Here is an 18,058-nt window from a genome sequence, read left to right on the forward strand (position 1 = left end):
CCCATCCAAAAGAGGGCGTCACTGAAGTGAATTCTATTTTTTACTACTTTGGAATGCTTGGATTGAAAGTTTAGCAACGGCTTCGAAGATCTTGGGGAGTACTGCCAACAAACATAAAGCCGTTGCTAAACTTTCAATCCAAGCATTCCAAAGTAGTAAAAAACGGAATTGCCATGTCGTGCCTTAAGTCTTCCCTCACCAGATCCTGCATGCACAAAATGAGCGCCAGTTTTAATGCGCAGGTCTGGCACCTATTAGAAGCAGGTTATCATAGTGTAGCAGTGGCTGCTGTGTCTGAGCGCCTAAAGAAGTCGGTTTCGAGAGGGACGGACGTGATTACAGAAAGCAGTAATAGCAAAAAAAGAGTAGTGGCTATTCTGTACATTCATTCAGTATCGCACAGGCTTAAAAAGTTGCAAGTAGATATGATGTTAATGTTGCTTTCACTGCTCCCAATAAGCTAGGTAAGATATGCGCTGCCGTACAGAGAAAACAGGAGCAGGTAAAAGGTAAGAAACGAACAGGTATTTGTCCAGTGAAGCACAATAAGAACAACAGTTTTACTGACTGTCGTATGGGTGTGGTTTATAAAATTCCCCTTAGCTGTGGCCAGTTCTACATAGGGCAAATGGGACGGTGTATCAATCAGAGGTTAATGGAACATAAAAGGTTGTTAACCGGTGGATTGCCTTCTAATCTTTCGCTACATTGCCGAGATTGTAACTGAGTTAGATGAATGCACAATATTGTACAGCCATAAGAATGAAGATACGCGTCTTATGGTAGGGGCATGGCATATCTATAATAGTGGAAGTGCGTGTGTGAATCAGCCTTCGATTACATTACATAAAGAAGAGATTAAGTGCCTTAACAGTTATCTCTCATGTAGACCGGCATGTGTACCCGACTGACAAGTGGTGTTACCATTCCTGAGCATGCGCAGATGAGTTTTGTATCTTCTCTTTTTTCGCCTCAGTGCTCCCTTCAGTTGATAGTCGGCGTTCGTGTTGTCCACTTCTCCACTCTTGTGTCCTGTCTGCACGCCTCACTTCTATTTTGCATAATAGATCTGTTTCAAATTGACGATGTCTCAGGACGACAATACTAAGGACAGCGAGCCACTTGCTGCTGCCGGCAAGGGATTCCTGGTAGTCGCTGCACCCCACTTGCAACCGCTCCCTCAATTTGACTTCGAGAACCCAGTGGCTTGGCAAAGATGGTGTCAACAGTTTGAGAACTACAGTTTCACTACAGGTCTTCACGCAGCAGGCGGCGAAGTTCACATCAGAACACTGCTGTGCTGCATGGGAACCAGGTCATGGGGCATTCTATGCTCATTGCAAGTACAGGACGAAGACTGCGCTAGATGCAGTGTCATTGTCGGTAAGCTCAAGGGGTATTTCGTACACCCTGCCAACGCGATGTATAAGAGCGCAAGGTTCCACCAACGCGTTCAACGGGCAGGCGAGACTGCTGGGGCATTCTTCACGGCCCTTGGAAACATGGTGAAGTGCTGCGACTATGCTTCACGCGTCATAGAAGAGCGATTGGTCTGCGACCGTCTTATTGTTGGTCTTCGTAACACGAAGTTATCGGTCAAGCTGTGCCGCTATCAAAAACTTACATTAGATGAAGTGCTCATGTGTGTTCGTCAGGTGGAAGACGCATAAAAGGAAAGAGCAAACCTTTCGGTACTCTCGCGGGCAGTGATAACGCATCTCAGGCTGATAGACATGGACACGACGGAAGTCATGCAGAACTGCCCACATCAGCGAGAAACGCACAACGCAGCGCATGTTTCTTCTTCCCCTTGCGGATTTTGCGAACGGTCTTTTCGTCTGTGCCCAGAATGCCCCACACGCCGCGCAACCTGCAACAAAGGCAGCAAGAAGGGACACTTCTTCATAATGAATAATGAAGTGTCTTGCATAACGGATCCTTACCAACTAGCTCAGCTTTCTGTTGTTCCACACTTTGCAGCAGTGTGCTGTGCTGGCAAGAAACTTTTCGTTGTGGAATTAAGTACAGTCGGTTCGAGCAGCGGAGCCCGGGCCGAGTTTGTCGATGTAAATTTTGACGGAATGCCTCTGTGCTTTAAAGTCGACAGCGGCGCAGAGGTCAAAGTGGTCCACAGTACATTTTCTGAGATTCCACCACGTCTTGAGGCACCAGAAGGGGAGCTCGCAGGACTGGCGGGGCAACCATCGGACGTGCTAGGAATATTTGTCGCCACTCTGCAATGGAAGCACAAGCTCGTGAAGCAGCAGCTGTACGTAATTCGGTCACATATTGGCCCACTTCTGGGGTTTCCTGCCATCCAAGAGCTGGGTGTGGTCAAATTCATGAATCCCGTGGTCGAGACCGAAAACAACCAGGCGACATCAGACCAGCTGTTCTGTGGTTTAGGCGAGCTACAGGAAGCGTACACTGTACACTTAAAACCAGATGCTGACCCCTATTCACTGCTAGTCCCAAGAAGGGTGCCCATTCCGTTACACGGTGCCATCAAGGCAGAGCTCGACAGGCTCGAAGAGGAGGGCGTGATTAGGCACATGACAAAGCCTACACCGTGGTGCGCCGTGTGGTCATTGCACCGAAGACATCAGGTTCATACCGCATCTGTGTCGACCTTACAAGTAGAACCAGGTAGTGTTGTGAGAGCGCCACATCTTGCCCACTGTAGATCAAGTTTTGGGACTTCTGGGTAATGCACAAGTGTTCTTGAAGCTTGACGCAACATCCAGCTTTCATGAAGTAAGACTGGCAGAAGAATCTCAAGGATTAACGACATTCATCACGCTGTTTGGACGTTATTGTTACTGTCAGCTGCCATTCGGGATAACGTCCACCCCGGAATACTTCCAGTGCCAAATGAGCTGCATTCTTGAAGGCCAAGACCACGTCGTAAATATGATCAACGACATTTTGGTTTTTGGCCGAGACCGGGCAGAGCATGACTGCCGGCTTCAAGCAGTGCTGGGTCGTCTTCGGAACGCTGGGCTGACCCTCAGTAAGTTGAAATGCAAATTTGGTGCTACAAGCGTCAAGTTTCTTGGGGTAGTTATTAGTGGCAGTGGTATTTTGCCGGACCCAGACAAGCTTGCCGCTGTCAGGCGCATGGAAATTCTGGCCGATGTCGGTGGTGTCTGCAGACTGTTGGGCATGGCCAACCGTGTAGGATGGTTCTTACCACGCTTGTCAGAGGTGACGGCACCCATTCGTGGATTGCTCAAAAAGAAAAGCGAGTGGGCGTGGGGACCAGCCCAGCAGGATGCGTTCTAGAAGTTGAAGGATATGATGTTGTTCAACATCTGCATGGTGAACTACCACCCACTGCACCCGACCATCATATCCGCAGATTCTAATTCATTTGGCTTGGGTGCTGTTTTGCTACAAGACCAGCCAAGCGAGGAGCGTAGAGCTGTGGCCTATGCATTGCGCTCCCTCACACCAACGGAACAAAGGTACAGCCAGATGGAAAAGGAAGGCTTGGCAGTTGCATGGGCAGTCAAGCGGTTTGATGAGTATGTCCGTGGCCTATACTTCACTGTTGAGACTGACCACTTACTGCTCACGTCACTGCTGGGTTCCATGGATGTCGATGCTTTACCACCAAGAATCTAAAGGATTCGACTAAGGCTCATGAGGTACCAGTACAGGATTCTGTATGTTGCGGTGAAGCTGCTGACAATGGCTGATACTCTTTCAAGAGCCCCTGTCACACCAGCATCCACCACTGAGGGAAACCAAGTGGAGTTGTATGTGAATGAGGTTGTCAGCAGCATCAAGCAAGACACACCAGTCGGCCTTGAAGCAGTTGGTCAACACCAGTCGATGGATGGCGAGTGCATCGCCCTTGTGAAATACTGTAGACAAGGTTGGGCCCTGAAAGAGCAAAGTTCCATCGAACCTCTTGAAGTATTGAAAGTACCAAGGGGAACTGGTACTTCCAAACTTGCAGTGGGCTCCAACAATGTATGATCAAGTTAACACCTGACAGAGGGTCAGAGATGCAAACGTTTTACTGTCAATGCTATGTATGTAGATCTTGTCATAGGTGTATGTTGTCCTTGTCTAATGCATGCTCTTTTGTCACACTGAAGCCACTGGGTATTGAGCCTCTTCACTCGAGCCCAACACCGCATATTGTTTGAATGGAAAAATAGACAGTCTGTTCACTACTCTGTATCTTAAAGATGTCTTGCCACAACATTAAGTAAACACAAACAACGGTGAAAAGTTGACCCAGCAACATTGCCTCATTGACTGCTATATAATGGCACTCTGCATAAATTACTTTTGTTAGAATATCTGATGAATGAAATATTGCCTCTTTATACCATCCAAGTGCCCAATGCAGCTCAGCCAAGCACTTATCTTTAGTACAAGAACTTTGCAAATGTCTTATCACATGCAGCCTGATTTTTGAATGTGCAACAGTACTGTTACGTTTGCAGTACTCTGTTCATGGCATTTTCTAATCAAGGATGCTACGCCTTTGACATTTGCTGCTTCTATGAACATCTGTGCTTTCTGTTATGTATTGTATGGTATGTGGTGTTTAACCTCTGAAAGCTGCACATGGGCTATGATACACGCAGTGTACAGCTTCTTAGCTGCATTGCCAGTTGCAGTAACATCATGTGTGAGCTTAATGTAAGGCAATCTTTGGATAGTGTATGAATCAGACATGCGCCGAAGACATTTGAAATGAATTCTCCACCATTCAGTGTTCATGGTTATCGAAACCAATTGCTTGCTCTATACTACAAGAGTGCGTCACGCATTTCACCTGTGCAATTAAGACGATTACACAAGTATTAGGATGATTCTGTTCAAGGCCATATAAACAGTTTACTTAGGCATAAAATAATTGCACAGTGCCCTAAAATTGTCGAACACAGCTCTTGACTTCTTGGTGACATTGGATAAGTGGAGAAAGCAACACATTGGCACTGAGGGACAGCTCAGTGGAGGGCTCTGGGGTAACTTACACCATCTGGGGTTCTTTAACATGCAGTGATGTCCCACAGTATACAGCCGCCTTGCGTTTCGCCTCTGTCGAAACACAGCAGCCACGGCTGGGTTTGTGCCCATCCTCGGAATCAGCATCCGAGTCAGCCCACAACAGCAGTGTTCATCTTCGCACAGCGCCCAGAAATAATGAAAACGAGCTGAAAATTATGCGCCTTTAGATAATGCTTGACAATAGCGGTATCTCAAAAGGATGCCCGTAGGGCCACTGGCCAGTTCTGACAGCATGCCAGCAAGCCTACAGCAGTTCTTCAGTGGTCCTGACCAACCACGAAAAATTACAATGAAACATATATATATTGACTGTCCTTAACGGTAAGGATATTATAGTGCGATGAATGCACGGGTACACCTGAATTTAGGTTGAGTGCTCAATCAATAGCACTTCTCGCTGAAAAAAAAAATACTTACGAACGGCTGATACGACACGCACAATCAATACGAAGAGACCTGGCTTTAGGGTGGAAAGTAAGGAACAGCAAGGACGTCGAAAATACTGTCTTACATTGCTGCAACTATTTATTGTCGAGAATGGTTTTTAGCTGGTCTTGTTGGTGCATATTAACTTTTGGGTGAACTATGCAAGGACAGGACAAGGAAGGGAAGAAAATTGAGCGCAACCTAAAAATGGTTATTGTAAGTTTCACTTCAGTTGGCAGTGAAGTTTCAAGAGTAATAAAACGAACACAGCATTTAAATGAACTGTACCATGGACTTCTGGAGAGTTAAATGCTCAGACTCCATACACATTGTCCATTTCTGTTGCACACCTCATAGCTTCTGCCAATGAAAGGCTCTTCAAGAACAGCAGATGCTACAGAGCTACTACGTACGACACCATTTTGAAAAGGTCACATGACGATGATTTTTTTTGCTTCTGTGATTGGCTGGTGGAGTAGCGCAACCCCGCGTGGTCCATGTGCCATGGTTGCCAACTGCTGTTTTGTAAGTTGTATCCTACTATAGCGTGGCTCAGAATGAGCAATCTAGTCTGGAAAATTGACCTTTGGGGCCTGAATTCGTCTGAAAAAGCGGTTGCAAAAATGCATTTGCTCTATGGGAACTCTGATGGTACATTTATGAAGTCCAGAATATCCATAAAGTCAAAATTTTTGGAGTGCAGAAATCCGCGGGCGACTATATTCAGTTCTTCTTGTTTGGCCACTTCCTTATTTTCTCGCAGCTTTTTCTCTCTTTATCTCCTCCATTGCCACCTCATGCTTTCTTGCTCTTTGTTTATCTGCTTCTTTTTCTTATTTTTCCTGTTTTCTTTATTAACTTATCACACATATGATAGCCTCTCCTCCAATGAAAGTCAGTATTTTGCATTAGAATCCTTTTGTATGACTTGCTATGACATGCACAAGAATGCTAACTGTCAAGCTTCAAAAACATATGAGAATACTGTATTTCCTAGCTTATACATTGCCAATTTTGTGTAAAAAACACCCCTAGTTTGCGCGTCTTTTGAAGAAAAATTTATATACCAGCTGCACCTGTATATAAGATGCATCTATTTTAACTCAGTCAGCATGCTCTTTTTGTCTTCTGTAAAACGCAGTGCCGCCTTGCGTTGCAGTGCATTCTCTTGGGAGGAGACGATACATGAGTGCTACATTTCAGCATCAAAGCCTGTTGACAGAACAGCAATTTCGTACCAAATGCGGCGCGTGGCTGTCGCGCGAGCTCGACAACTTGTTTTCCTAACAGACGACACTTTCCTAGCAGACGACACGCGTTGCCAACTTGCAATGTCTATGATTGTGCCACACTCTCCCTCTCGTTGTTCTCGACAAAGATTCCATGCGAAGTAGACAAATTGTTTGCATGTGTCATTTTATTTATTTATTTATTTATTTATTTATTTATTTAGTTTTTTATTGTGTGTTGTCCCCATATGGGTCCGGACAGGGGACTCTACAATGCTCGGTACTCCTCGTTCGCAGCACATGTTGCAGTTCTTTTCTTGTTTATGACTGGCCTAACGCGTTCGAATAGGTTGGCCTTTTCTTCGAAGGGTCGTGTAGCCCGACCAGAACAAGGGCCGTCGCCTTCCTGCTCGAATGCCTATAGGTGAAAAGGGACGCGTGAGCTTCCTCAGAAACTGACCGTATGCCTCGTCTCGGGCTCTTGCTTCCGGTTGCTGGCCCAGACGGCGCATGAACGCCTTGTGGCAATCGAGAACAAAAGCTATTGAAAGACCACCATACGAACCAACCATTTCGTCCGCTTCTCTACGGCCAATTCTACAAATGCACGACTAGACCTTTAAGTTAAAAAGAAGCTAAAACCGAAATAAATGTGACTATAAAATTAATTTGCCCTCAAATACACTGTCGTGTAAAAGTACAGCAAACACTTGAAGAAATAGTGAAACCTGCAACTCAAGAAAGTGCGCCAAATTACCGAAACTTGAAGGCCACTTAAACGCGCTGGTAACGGGTGCTTTCCCTTGCTTCTACCTGCGGCAGCAAACACTGGAACAGTTTGAGCTAATACAACGCCGCAGAAAACGATTTTGCTCGAGTCATCTAAAGGTGTCGGAGAAGGCAGAGCGGTGCGTGATAATACAGTCGCCGACCGTTTATTCGGACCTCACGAGGACTGCGAAAATGTCCGAATAAACAGGTGTCCGAAAAAGCAGATTAAGAAAAAAAAAAAATGAAATCCTTTATTTCCACGCACTTATTCGGGCTCGGCAGTAGCCTTGGAAGAAATCGTGAATGCGCCGTTGCACGCTGTTCCGTTTACGCGCAATCAGATAAGCCTGAATCTCGGAGAGGGTCGTACGGTCACTATTGGCGGCTGAAAGCACAGTCACTGCTTGTACACGCTCCGCATGCGACGGCAGCGTAGCACATGGTGCGTCATCTTCCGACTCGGAGTCATCATCCGGCGGCGCAGCAGAAACCTAACGAATGATCTTGCCGTCGTCGAGTTCCGCGCATGTCAATACAGCAGTGTCAGCACCTATGAAACTGTCAAATGCACGACCTACTGTATAAGGGGCGACCTGCGCGTGCGGCGCTGCGCCAGCGCCGCTGATTTGCTTTTGCTTGTGTGGCTTTTTTTTTTTGTTTTCCAAACCACCGCCGCTAACAGTGGCGCTAGTGCTCACCCCCACCTACCCCAACCCCGTGGCCGGCCGCACGCACGGACAGCAAGCATTTTCAGCGAGAGCACGGAAGGACACAAACGCACGCGCGCGAAACAGTCGATTAGCTGAGTGCTTGGTGATCTGTTGGTGTCGCTAGACCTTGATTGCCAGATTCTATTTCAGTGACACTGTGATTCTCAGCCCCGTGGGCGCCGGCTTTCGCGTTTGCGGCTTCTCCATGCACGATGGTTTTCTTCTGCATACCGTTGTGAAAGTCAAGCGGCCGAGCATCAAGAGGAATTTCATTTCATGAGTTCCCGTGACCGATATTAGAAACCAATGGTTGAAACCTTAACAAAAAAAATGGCTGGGGCTTAGCTAAGGTTGAGCCTGGATATCTCGAAGCGAAAAGGTTCGGTACGTGATGCTTATGGTTTAGCTTATATAGTTATGCTTTATTATTTAGCCTATGATTATTCTTACGGTTCAGCCTATGGTTATGCTTTATGATTTAGCCTATGGATATGCTTGTGGTTTAAGTTATGGATATGCTTATGGTTTAGCTTATGCTTTATGATTTAGCCTATGGTTATATATGCTTACGGTTTCACTTATGGATATGCTTTGGTAAGCTTATGGTTATGCTATACGTGTGCCTTGTGTAGTGATGCAAATTGCTTATGAATGATATATACCATAAGTTATGCTGGATTTTTAATCTTCTTTATTCATTGTTGTTGGGCACATTGTCTTGCGATTTCTGCACAGCCATAAACACAGCTCTCTGTAACGGTAGTATCACTCTCTTCTCCTTCCATGTTGAATGCGCATGCCTGTTCTCTGGCAAGCGGTTATATAGTCGGCCTCCGCGATAAACACGCGCTTGCGGCGAACGTCAAACGACGACGCATACCGCGCGGCAGTGGCCACCAGCGCCGACTCCGAACACGCTTACGGAGCAAATTCCGACATACGCCAGCTCGCGCGAAGCGCGGTGTTGACTAGCGTAGCGAAGCTTTTCGTTTCAAAAGCCCAACTCCAGAAAAGTGCTTGAAGTGTAGTGACTATCTGTGTGATGGCACAATAAAGCGCCCTTGTAATTTTTCAAGCTAGACTTTCGTTATCATTTGGTAAAGTGGCGTAAATAAATATGTCAGTAACAGCACATTTTTACAATTGTGACATGCACTGCAATTAAAACCACTCACGTTCTGCCGCGCTCTCAACGGCACGTCACTTCAGTGAACGTGCCGAATGCAGCAAAGGAACGCGTGGGCCCTGCAAAGCGGTACGTAGTGCGTTCATTGCGTCCGGCTCGCGACTAGCGAAACCTACGGGAGAATGAAGTGCGGGCGCGCTCAGACCTCGGCTAGCGCGGAAAGTGCGCACCAGACCTTATTGGCACCACAGCACTAACCAACATTTTAGCAGACAATGAGGGAGAAAAAAAGCTCTAAGGGATTACACTATTTCAATCCTAGCAGCCGCGCGGCCGCGCCTTCAAAGTAGTTTAATATTTCATTGCACTGCACAGCGAAGATACCAAATATCTGGGGCATGTATCGCATGTATCGGCGCACATTTTTCTAGCCGCACCCTGTCAATAATGTGAAATGCCGAGTTTATTGCAGCTCCTCTACGAATTTTCACCGTCATCGCCGTACTCGTAAAGGCAGGGCCGGAGCGTTTCGGGCGTTGCTGTGAGGGTGAGCACTGGCGGCCTCTACCGGCACGCTTGGTCCCTACTCAATGATCACGTGGTATTTCTTCGGCCGCGCGCTGCCGTAGGCGACCACGGGATGCGCAGGTCGCCCTTTATACAGTAGGTCGTGGTCAAATGAGACGGTGTCCGGAATCGCAATGCCACCACTGCGTAGGTCTCGGCAGAACATTTTCCGCGTCAGTAGGGAGCACATCGGAAGGCAACAAATCTTAGGCCTCCCGGCACCTGCTTGCCGGCATTCCCCAGCGCAGTCTGCGCGGGCACTGTCGGCGCCATTAGACCCTTGACGCGATGTTTACGTATGCCGCGTTGGATCACCGAAACCTCGACACAGCACACAAAGCAAACACCACCGTGCCGACACCAGTCGCACAAACGAAAAACGCGGCCTGCTCGCTGCGTCTTGCGCGAGGAAACAAATCAGCTGCTGGATTGTCTTGACATGGCTTACTAAGCTGAAACCGGAACTGCTGCAGAGCCGCTCTATCTAACCAGGCAGAAACGATGATGATGAGCGGGGATTCTAGTAGCGCCACTTCGTGGGGAAGCAAGGAAGCTCCGTTCAAAATAAAAATGGCGTTCAGCAAGTCGAACCATGCACCGGTCAGAGTCGGTGCATGGTGCTCTCGACCGAGTTAGCTAAAGGAGTGTCTGAAAAATCAGACGAGAGGTTTTAAGGTGTCCGAATTTTCGGCAGTTGTTATACATTATGGTCTATGGGGAGAATGGCGGTGCCGCGAAGCTGTCCGAATTTTTGGAGTCCGGAAAATCGGTCGGCGACTGTACCCCTAAAGGGGGGGGGGCGGGGCGGAGGAATGAAAGCGAAGCGTGGCGGACGCGCATGCCAGCCCAGCCGCAGCCGCTGGGTAAAACAATGGCCCAGATGCGACGGAGCAGATAAAATGACGCCCAGTGGACGTTTAGTCTATGAGCACCATAACCACGTCAGCTACATGTCAGGCCAGCAGATATGATGGAACGCGCATGTGCACCGCTGCTCTAGCGGCCCTCTCGACAGCAGGCACTGCGTCAGTAGACAGCATGTCGATGCAGTTTGGCACGCGCTCCCGTGGTCCATATACTTTTGCTCACGGGTGTACGTCGACGTCGAGCACAAGACCTGGGATGCCGTCCTGCCGTACGTAACATTCGCTTACAACATGGCGGTGCAAGAAACAACACATGTCACGCCGTTTAAGCTGGTTTACGGCAGGAACCCGACGACGACGCTCAACGCCATGCTGCCGCACGTCACTGACAAAGAGAATCTTGACGTCGCTACCTATCTCCAGCACGCTGAAGAAGCCTGACAGCTTGCCCCCCTACGGATCAAAAACCAGCAGTGTACCGACAGCTGACACTACAACCTCTGACGACGCTTCGTCAAGTACCAGCCCGGCGACCGTGTTTGGGTTTTGACCCCGATACGCAGACGAGGGCTGAGTGAGAAACTATTGCGATGCTATTTTGGACCCTACAAGGTCATTCGACGTATTGGCGCACTGGACTATGAGGTCGTGCCAGACGGCATTTTGCATTCACAGCGCCGCCGCGCAGGATCTGAAGTGGTCCATGTGGTGCGTCTTAAACCATATTACGGATGCTGACGAAGTTCCTTATTTTGTTGTTCTCTTTGCTACGGGTGTTTTTCTTTATCATTTTCGTTTGCAGCATCGGGTGGATGCTTTTTAAGAGAGGGGTATTGACACGTGTACTTGTTTGTCTTTATTGGGCGACACGTTTCACCGCCTAACAAATGTTATTGCACAGCGCAGGATGCGCCTGCATGTATAGGAAGTTTCTGGAATGTTATTGATGCTTCCATCTGCTGTCTGTGACCGAACCTTCTGTAACCTGATTGCATGTGTGCGCAACACGAATAATGTAGAACTTTGTGGAAGGCACGCGGGTCCCAGCGATTACTCTGGAACATTTGACGACTGATGTATAAAAGCCGACGCGCTTGGCCTGCTGATCAGATTTTGGCCGATCGCCGACTGTGTTCGCCGCTGTCGCTGTTCTTGGAGTGTAGCCTGTTTTTGAGGGCACAAATTCGTCCAATAAGATGCTAGTTTCATCTTTCCCAGTTTGGCTGCTTTCTTCACCATCACTACCTTGTGACAATATCGCTAAGCATTGATGTTCTACATTGAAAAGAAAAAGAGATTTATTGCTAAACATTTATTGTTTTGCCTATATTTATTATATAAAGTTCTAATTGCTTTATATCCAATATCTCTGCATAGAAAGGTTGTATGAAATTTCATTTAAAGCCACAGCAAACTGCATTTCATTATGCTGAATGGTTTCGCTGTTAATTGCGGGGACCCTTTTGGACCCCTATCTCGTGTTCACACGCTACTTGGGCCATTCCCCCGCTCAACGCGGAGCCTGCTGCTTGTGCACGCGGCTCACGTTACGCTATGCGCCGCGCGTAGAAACAGTGCCTAAGGAGCGGGCCCCTCTCGCTACCTCTTCGGCTTCTCTCTCCTTCAGCATCAGGGGTACGCAGGGGCCTTCACCCGACACATTAACTTTTGGTGCTCTTTGCTGTCGGACGTGCCACTTGGTCACACGCCCCTCTGAGCAAGGCAGCCCTTCTCTGTGTGGCGAACCTGCTCAGAAGAGCCGATGTGGCGGAGCACACTAGCTGGGAGCTTTCACCCACAGTCTGCAACTGCCACCCTAGTGCTGTACTCCTGTATTGTACACACATTTTGTACATACCAGAAATAAACCCCCATTCGTTTGTGCCACGGTTGGAGTGGTCTCTGCACTTTGCTGGTGAGCCAGCGAACCCGCTGTGGTGCCCCTTTGCGAGCGCTGTGGAGTGGGGACAAGCTAAATGTCTCCTTACATCTTAGCTAGCCGTGTGCGGAGGCGTTAGCCTGAACACCCACAAAATGCAGTACAATGGAGGCTAGTACAGCAAAAAGGCTGTTTTTGCCTCGTTATGTTTTGATTGCCATTGGGCAACGCTTCATGCTGGGCAATACTGCTACGTGTCATTCGACAGTACAGAGAGTAATGCATTGTGGCTTACATCTGCCTAACGCATGCAGAAATCAGAGTGTGTTCGCATACATTGTCTAAAATGCAAAGCGTGTGCTACAGGAGTGGCATCGCCACCTTAACACACATTACAAATTCTCTATTTTCTTGAAGTGTTTTGCTTAGGAAACTTGGAAATGCTGACATTGCTGTCACATTTAACGAATGTAATAGAAATAGCCTATTCAACTACTGATCTGTTTTAAAGTGTACTTAGAAAATGTTTGCACTCACATGACTTTGAAGTATGGTGTTGTAACCAATATGCCACAGCCGCTTTGTACAGTCGAACATGTAATACTTGCTTAAGTCCAGCCTACGTTGTCTGGAATGGGCAAAATGAATAGCTTCATGAAACAAATCCTTCTTTGCCGTATGTGCCAGCATGTCCAGGGTAAATCGTGCACTGACAGATCATGGTGTTGTATGCAGGCGCAGGTGGGATGACCGGGAGGAGGAAAGGCCCCAAGTGAAGCGGCGCCTCCCTGGAGCAGACCGGCAGAGCCAGGTAGGAACCAATACGCTGCACAACACATTCAAATTGCTGCTTGAAATCAATCGCGGTCTATATTTGCTTGGCTAAGTTGGCTGCCAGTAAGCAGTGGTTAATTGGAAGCTTTCTTGCTCGTGACAGTTACTGGGCTACATTGTTGCCTTTTCCCTTGTGCTTTCAAAGCTGCCCTGCATCACATCACCAAAGTGTTGTTGCGTCCTCATTTGGTGCTCAAGATGTAAGTGACAGACACACAACAAAATCACAGTTACAGTGTGACTACAGCATGATAGGTTGGCAGAGTGCTAAATGTGTCACATGGTCTTGCCCCAGGAAAGCACGGAGATCTGCACCAGACTGCACTCGGAATAGTCAGCTTCCTTCCCGCACCTTGATTGTATACAATCATTTGTGCAGGTGTCGACAAAGTCTAAAGGGCAAAAGACTATTCTGGACGTTCTGCCATTTTTCATGAAAACACGGGATGCGTACGTCGTGGCCCAGAGGCCAATGAAGATTGCATACCATTTTTTGGATATGACACCAAGTGGTCACTTGAAGTATATGTGTAACTACTTATTACAGCGTCTCTATGTACATGCAGGATGAATGGGCGTCAGTGTCTGCAGCCCTGTGGGCCCACTACCAGGTGTACCAGCATACCGAGGAGCTGCTGAAACGAAAACTAGAACTGCGTGAGCGCCTGCACGGAAAGCTACGCACCCTTTTTCCATGTGAGTATTACCAACTGGTTGGTGCACGTCTCTTCTCTGCAAGAGAATGTCTGGAGAAAAGGTCACACCATTCAGCTTTTGAAAATAAAAACCATCCTCACTCGAACCTCTTTATAATGAAATAGTAAATGTAATGAAGTAAATGAAATCATCCTTGAAATACCCATAGAGATCAATGTATGCCCCTCACCAAGCCACACAGCAAATTTCGGTTACCGTATTTACTCGCATAATGATCGCACTCACGTAATTATCGCACCCCTGAATTTTGTCGTCAAAATTCGATTTTTTAAAATTTCCTGCGTAATGATCGCACCCCGAACTTGCCGCAGCGATATGTCGAGTGCCAAGTCTAGCTAATAATGATTGCGCTTACCATCTGTCGAATGCTGCGTGAACAACTCTTCAATATAAACCAAGCGGTCTGCACGCACCAACCATTCTTAAGCAGATGCACCATTTCATTCCTTTCATCACTTTCCTCACTTCCATGACAAAAAAAAAAAAAAAGCTTGCCAAACTTGCTTTTGCTGTGCCATGCGAGGAACGGTGATTTGCACCTACAACAGGCTCGTAGATCGCAGACAATATTTGTACTTTGTTATTGACGGTGCATTTCAATAGCTTCAAAATGCCTAAATACTTAAAAACGTTATACTTTTATTTTCAGAATTGTTAAATGAGCACAAAAAAGCACTCTCTCGCATGACACCAATGAACTTCAGCGAGGCCATAGCTGCGAGCCAAGTGCATGGCTTGGTGAGACAGCCCGAGCACTGACATGTCTGAAACTGAACCCCGCTTAAGTTGTCCCACATCATCGGCACATACGTAGCTGCACAGACGCGAGCTTGTGTACTTTAGCATCTGTGCGTGTGGTCTGACCTTTATACTGCAGTACCGCTCGTAATGCAGATTTGCCTGACTCCTGCGACATAAGTTTTAAGTGGTCTAAGTGACATCATAAACAATGTTAAATCCCACCTGGAATGAGAAGTCGCTATAAACATGTGCTTTACTATTCACCCTAAATTAAATGTTGATTGTTGGTGCAGTGTGTGGCCTGTACATTGTGGGATCCTCACTGACTGGCTTTGGGTCCAACACGAGCGATGCGGACATGTGCCTCGTGCTCACCAAGGACCAGGTGAGTGTATGACACATTATGCTGGAAGCTTCACTGCAGTGTCTTCACTTGATGCTGCGACAAAAGCAGCAGAAAGAATGTGGATTTCTGGCCTAGGTCCATTTACAAGCACTTGCCCTGAAGAGGGAAAGGGAAGGAGGCAGGTGATAAAGATAACACTGTGGTGATGCATCATAAAAGTGTGCGACAACAAAATATTTGCTGATAATTTGTGCTCTGTTGGCAGAGACTAGGTTGTTCCTGATACAAGCCCGCTGGAGGCAGCACTGGCTTTGAGCAATGTGAGTGCACAAACATAGGGAAAAGAGGGTATGTAAATGCAGCCCAAATAAAATATTATTTAGGTCAGTCCTAATGTATCTGCAGCTCCATTATCTGCGCACTTGGTTGCCTCCCATTGCACTCATTCTGTTACTGTCATAAGTGTTGCCACGCAATATATAGTGACTTGCATAGCAGCAGATAAGATTTTTCAGTGGAATCATCTTTAGCTGATAATGTTGCTGGCATGTTAACAGTATCGTGGGCTTTTAACTCATCTATACTGGACTGCAGCCTGGGTATGAGCTCCTCCAACTAATACCCCTGTCAAGCGGGCAAGTTAAGTGCACTTACGGAGAGTGCACTTCAGTACCTTGAGTGACACTTAACCCTTTAAGGGTCAATGACGTAAATATACGGCGCCGTGAACAAGTCCAAAACAGTCGATGCCGTGTATTTACGGCGCCATCTGTATGTTTAAAAAGCGCATCAATTTCCGAATTTTTTCTTTCCTGGCATGTGCTGCCACTATGTGGGAATACAGGGAATTTTTTTGTCAGGCCTCCCTCTCTCGGTTTTCGTTGCACGGTTTGTTTTAGAGCTAGTTTGCTCCAGCACGTCTATGTACTACCGCTCACGCATTGGCGCACGTGTGGGCCGGCGGTAGTTTGGATTTTGTTCCGCAGGCAGTTTCAGTTTCTTGCGCTTGCAAAACTAATGGCTATGTCATTACTAATCATTCAGAGGGCGGCCGCCTGTTTCTCGCTCGTTTAGTGCTCACAGGGGTGAGCATAGGAAAGATGCTGCCGCCGTGCATGCGTTTCCTTTTCTCTCTTTTTGCGGGGGGGGGGGGGGGGGCGACTTGCGATATATAATTGCCTCTGGTTGACAGTAAGACGAAGATTAGCAGAAGTTTGTCACACGTCATACCGTAACATATACCGTAAAAACCCGCGTATTACACGAACCCGCTTATAGTACAAGGTGAAATTTTTGGGACGCAAAATGGAAAAAGAAAGTTTTATCCACATATAATACGAGTTAGAAATACCTGAGGAAAACATTTATTTAACTTGCACTTTGCACTTCAATCGTTGTCTTCCTTAGCTGCACTCTCCGGATAGTTCCTTGTCGGACATATCTTCCCAGAGGTACTCATCCTCTGTGCCATTAAGCGTGTTCAAGATGCCACACTTCTTGAATGCACGATGCACAAGGTCCTCAGGTATGCTGGCCCATGCGTCCACAATCCACTTTCATAGCGCGGCTGGCAAAGCCCGCTTCAGCTGCCCAGTCGGCGTCACTGCAGGTTCACCTGAGCACATCCAATCTGTGTAACACTGCTTGACCGCGCCCTTGAATGGCTTGTTCGTGTAAGCACAGCTGAGACGTCATCCCACTCGGGATAATGACGAGTTCAGTGCCAGATTCACGCAACAGCCTCTTCACTGAGTCAGCCAAATGGAAATGAAATGCGTCCAGCACGACGATGGACGGGAATGACAACAGTGCGCCGGGCTGCCTACACCACATGGACTTTATCCAGTCGAGTACAAGATCCTCGTTCAGCCAGCCTTTCTCCTGGCATCTCACAGTGGCATTTTTGGCAGCTCTTCACCTTTAGGCACTGTCTTGCACTTGAAGAAGACATAGGGCGGGAGCTTGCATTCGTCTGCCGTGCACGACAACATGACGGTAACTTGCATTTTCTCGTTGCCAGTGGATCGGACATAAACTTGTTTAGAACCCTTTTCGTGCACAGTGAGGGGTGATGGCATGTCCAGATAAACCGGCATTTGGTCAGCATTGCCGATTTGCCCTAGCTGGAAGTTCTTGGACTTCTTGGAAATAATGTGGTGCTGGAAAGCCATAAGCAGCTCTTCGAACGATTCGGACAGCTTTTGTGAAATCGAAGTTCGGCAGTTTAGGAAAAACCAGAACGGCACATGTAGCAATAAATCCAGTGCTTGCTTGCTTTGAAAGCGGAGTTGGGTAGCCCTTTTTCTCTTACAAGCTCCTTTGCTTTTGCCTGCATAGCTCCACGTTCACAGCTAGATGCGCGGCTTGCTGTTGGCATACGAACTCCGTCAGGCCGAGTTCGATTTCCGGGAATGTCCCACTCTTCAGGCCGCAAAAGCTTCTTCGCGTTCCGCTGCACGCAAAAAGGACTTGCTTCTGACAACGCCATCTCCGAATGCTCCCCTGTGACACTCCACTCGTGGCATTTAGATTTGGCAAAGTGCACTTAAACCGAGTGACACTCTGTGAACTTAACTTGCTTGCTTGACAGGGGTGTAAATTGCAATGTGCCTCCACACTCAGATAGTTGCCAAGGGATATGGAAAGTCAGTCTCCACCGCTGTTAAGCCAAAATGAGTGAATGCAATTATCTGGCACATCTACAGTATTTCCTTTGAGTTGAACATCGTATTTGCCACTTCTTAGGCTGTTGTTGACTGTAGAAAAATACTTTACAGAAAATGGCCTTTGTAGTGGCTTCTTTTGTGGAACCATGAGT

General features: G+C 47.4%; 1 protein-coding gene across 1 annotated transcript in view; it reads left to right on the forward strand.

Annotated features, from left to right (window-relative positions):
* The window catches only part of LOC142576637 (poly(A) RNA polymerase GLD2-like), a 96,297-nt gene that overhangs the window by 23,524 nt on the left and 54,715 nt on the right, over positions 1–18,058 (forward strand). Inside the window, exons 3-5 of the mRNA XM_075686850.1 lie at positions 13,338–13,413; positions 14,003–14,132; positions 15,188–15,279. Of these exons, the coding sequence (XP_075542965.1) occupies positions 13,338–13,413; positions 14,003–14,132; positions 15,188–15,279 (298 nt within the window). The remainder of the gene's footprint in view (positions 1–13,337; positions 13,414–14,002; positions 14,133–15,187; positions 15,280–18,058) is intronic.

Source organism: Dermacentor variabilis, chromosome 3 (assembly GCF_050947875.1).
Source record: "Dermacentor variabilis isolate Ectoservices chromosome 3, ASM5094787v1, whole genome shotgun sequence".
In the NCBI taxonomy this organism is placed as follows: Eukaryota; Metazoa; Arthropoda; class Arachnida; order Ixodida; family Ixodidae; genus Dermacentor; species Dermacentor variabilis.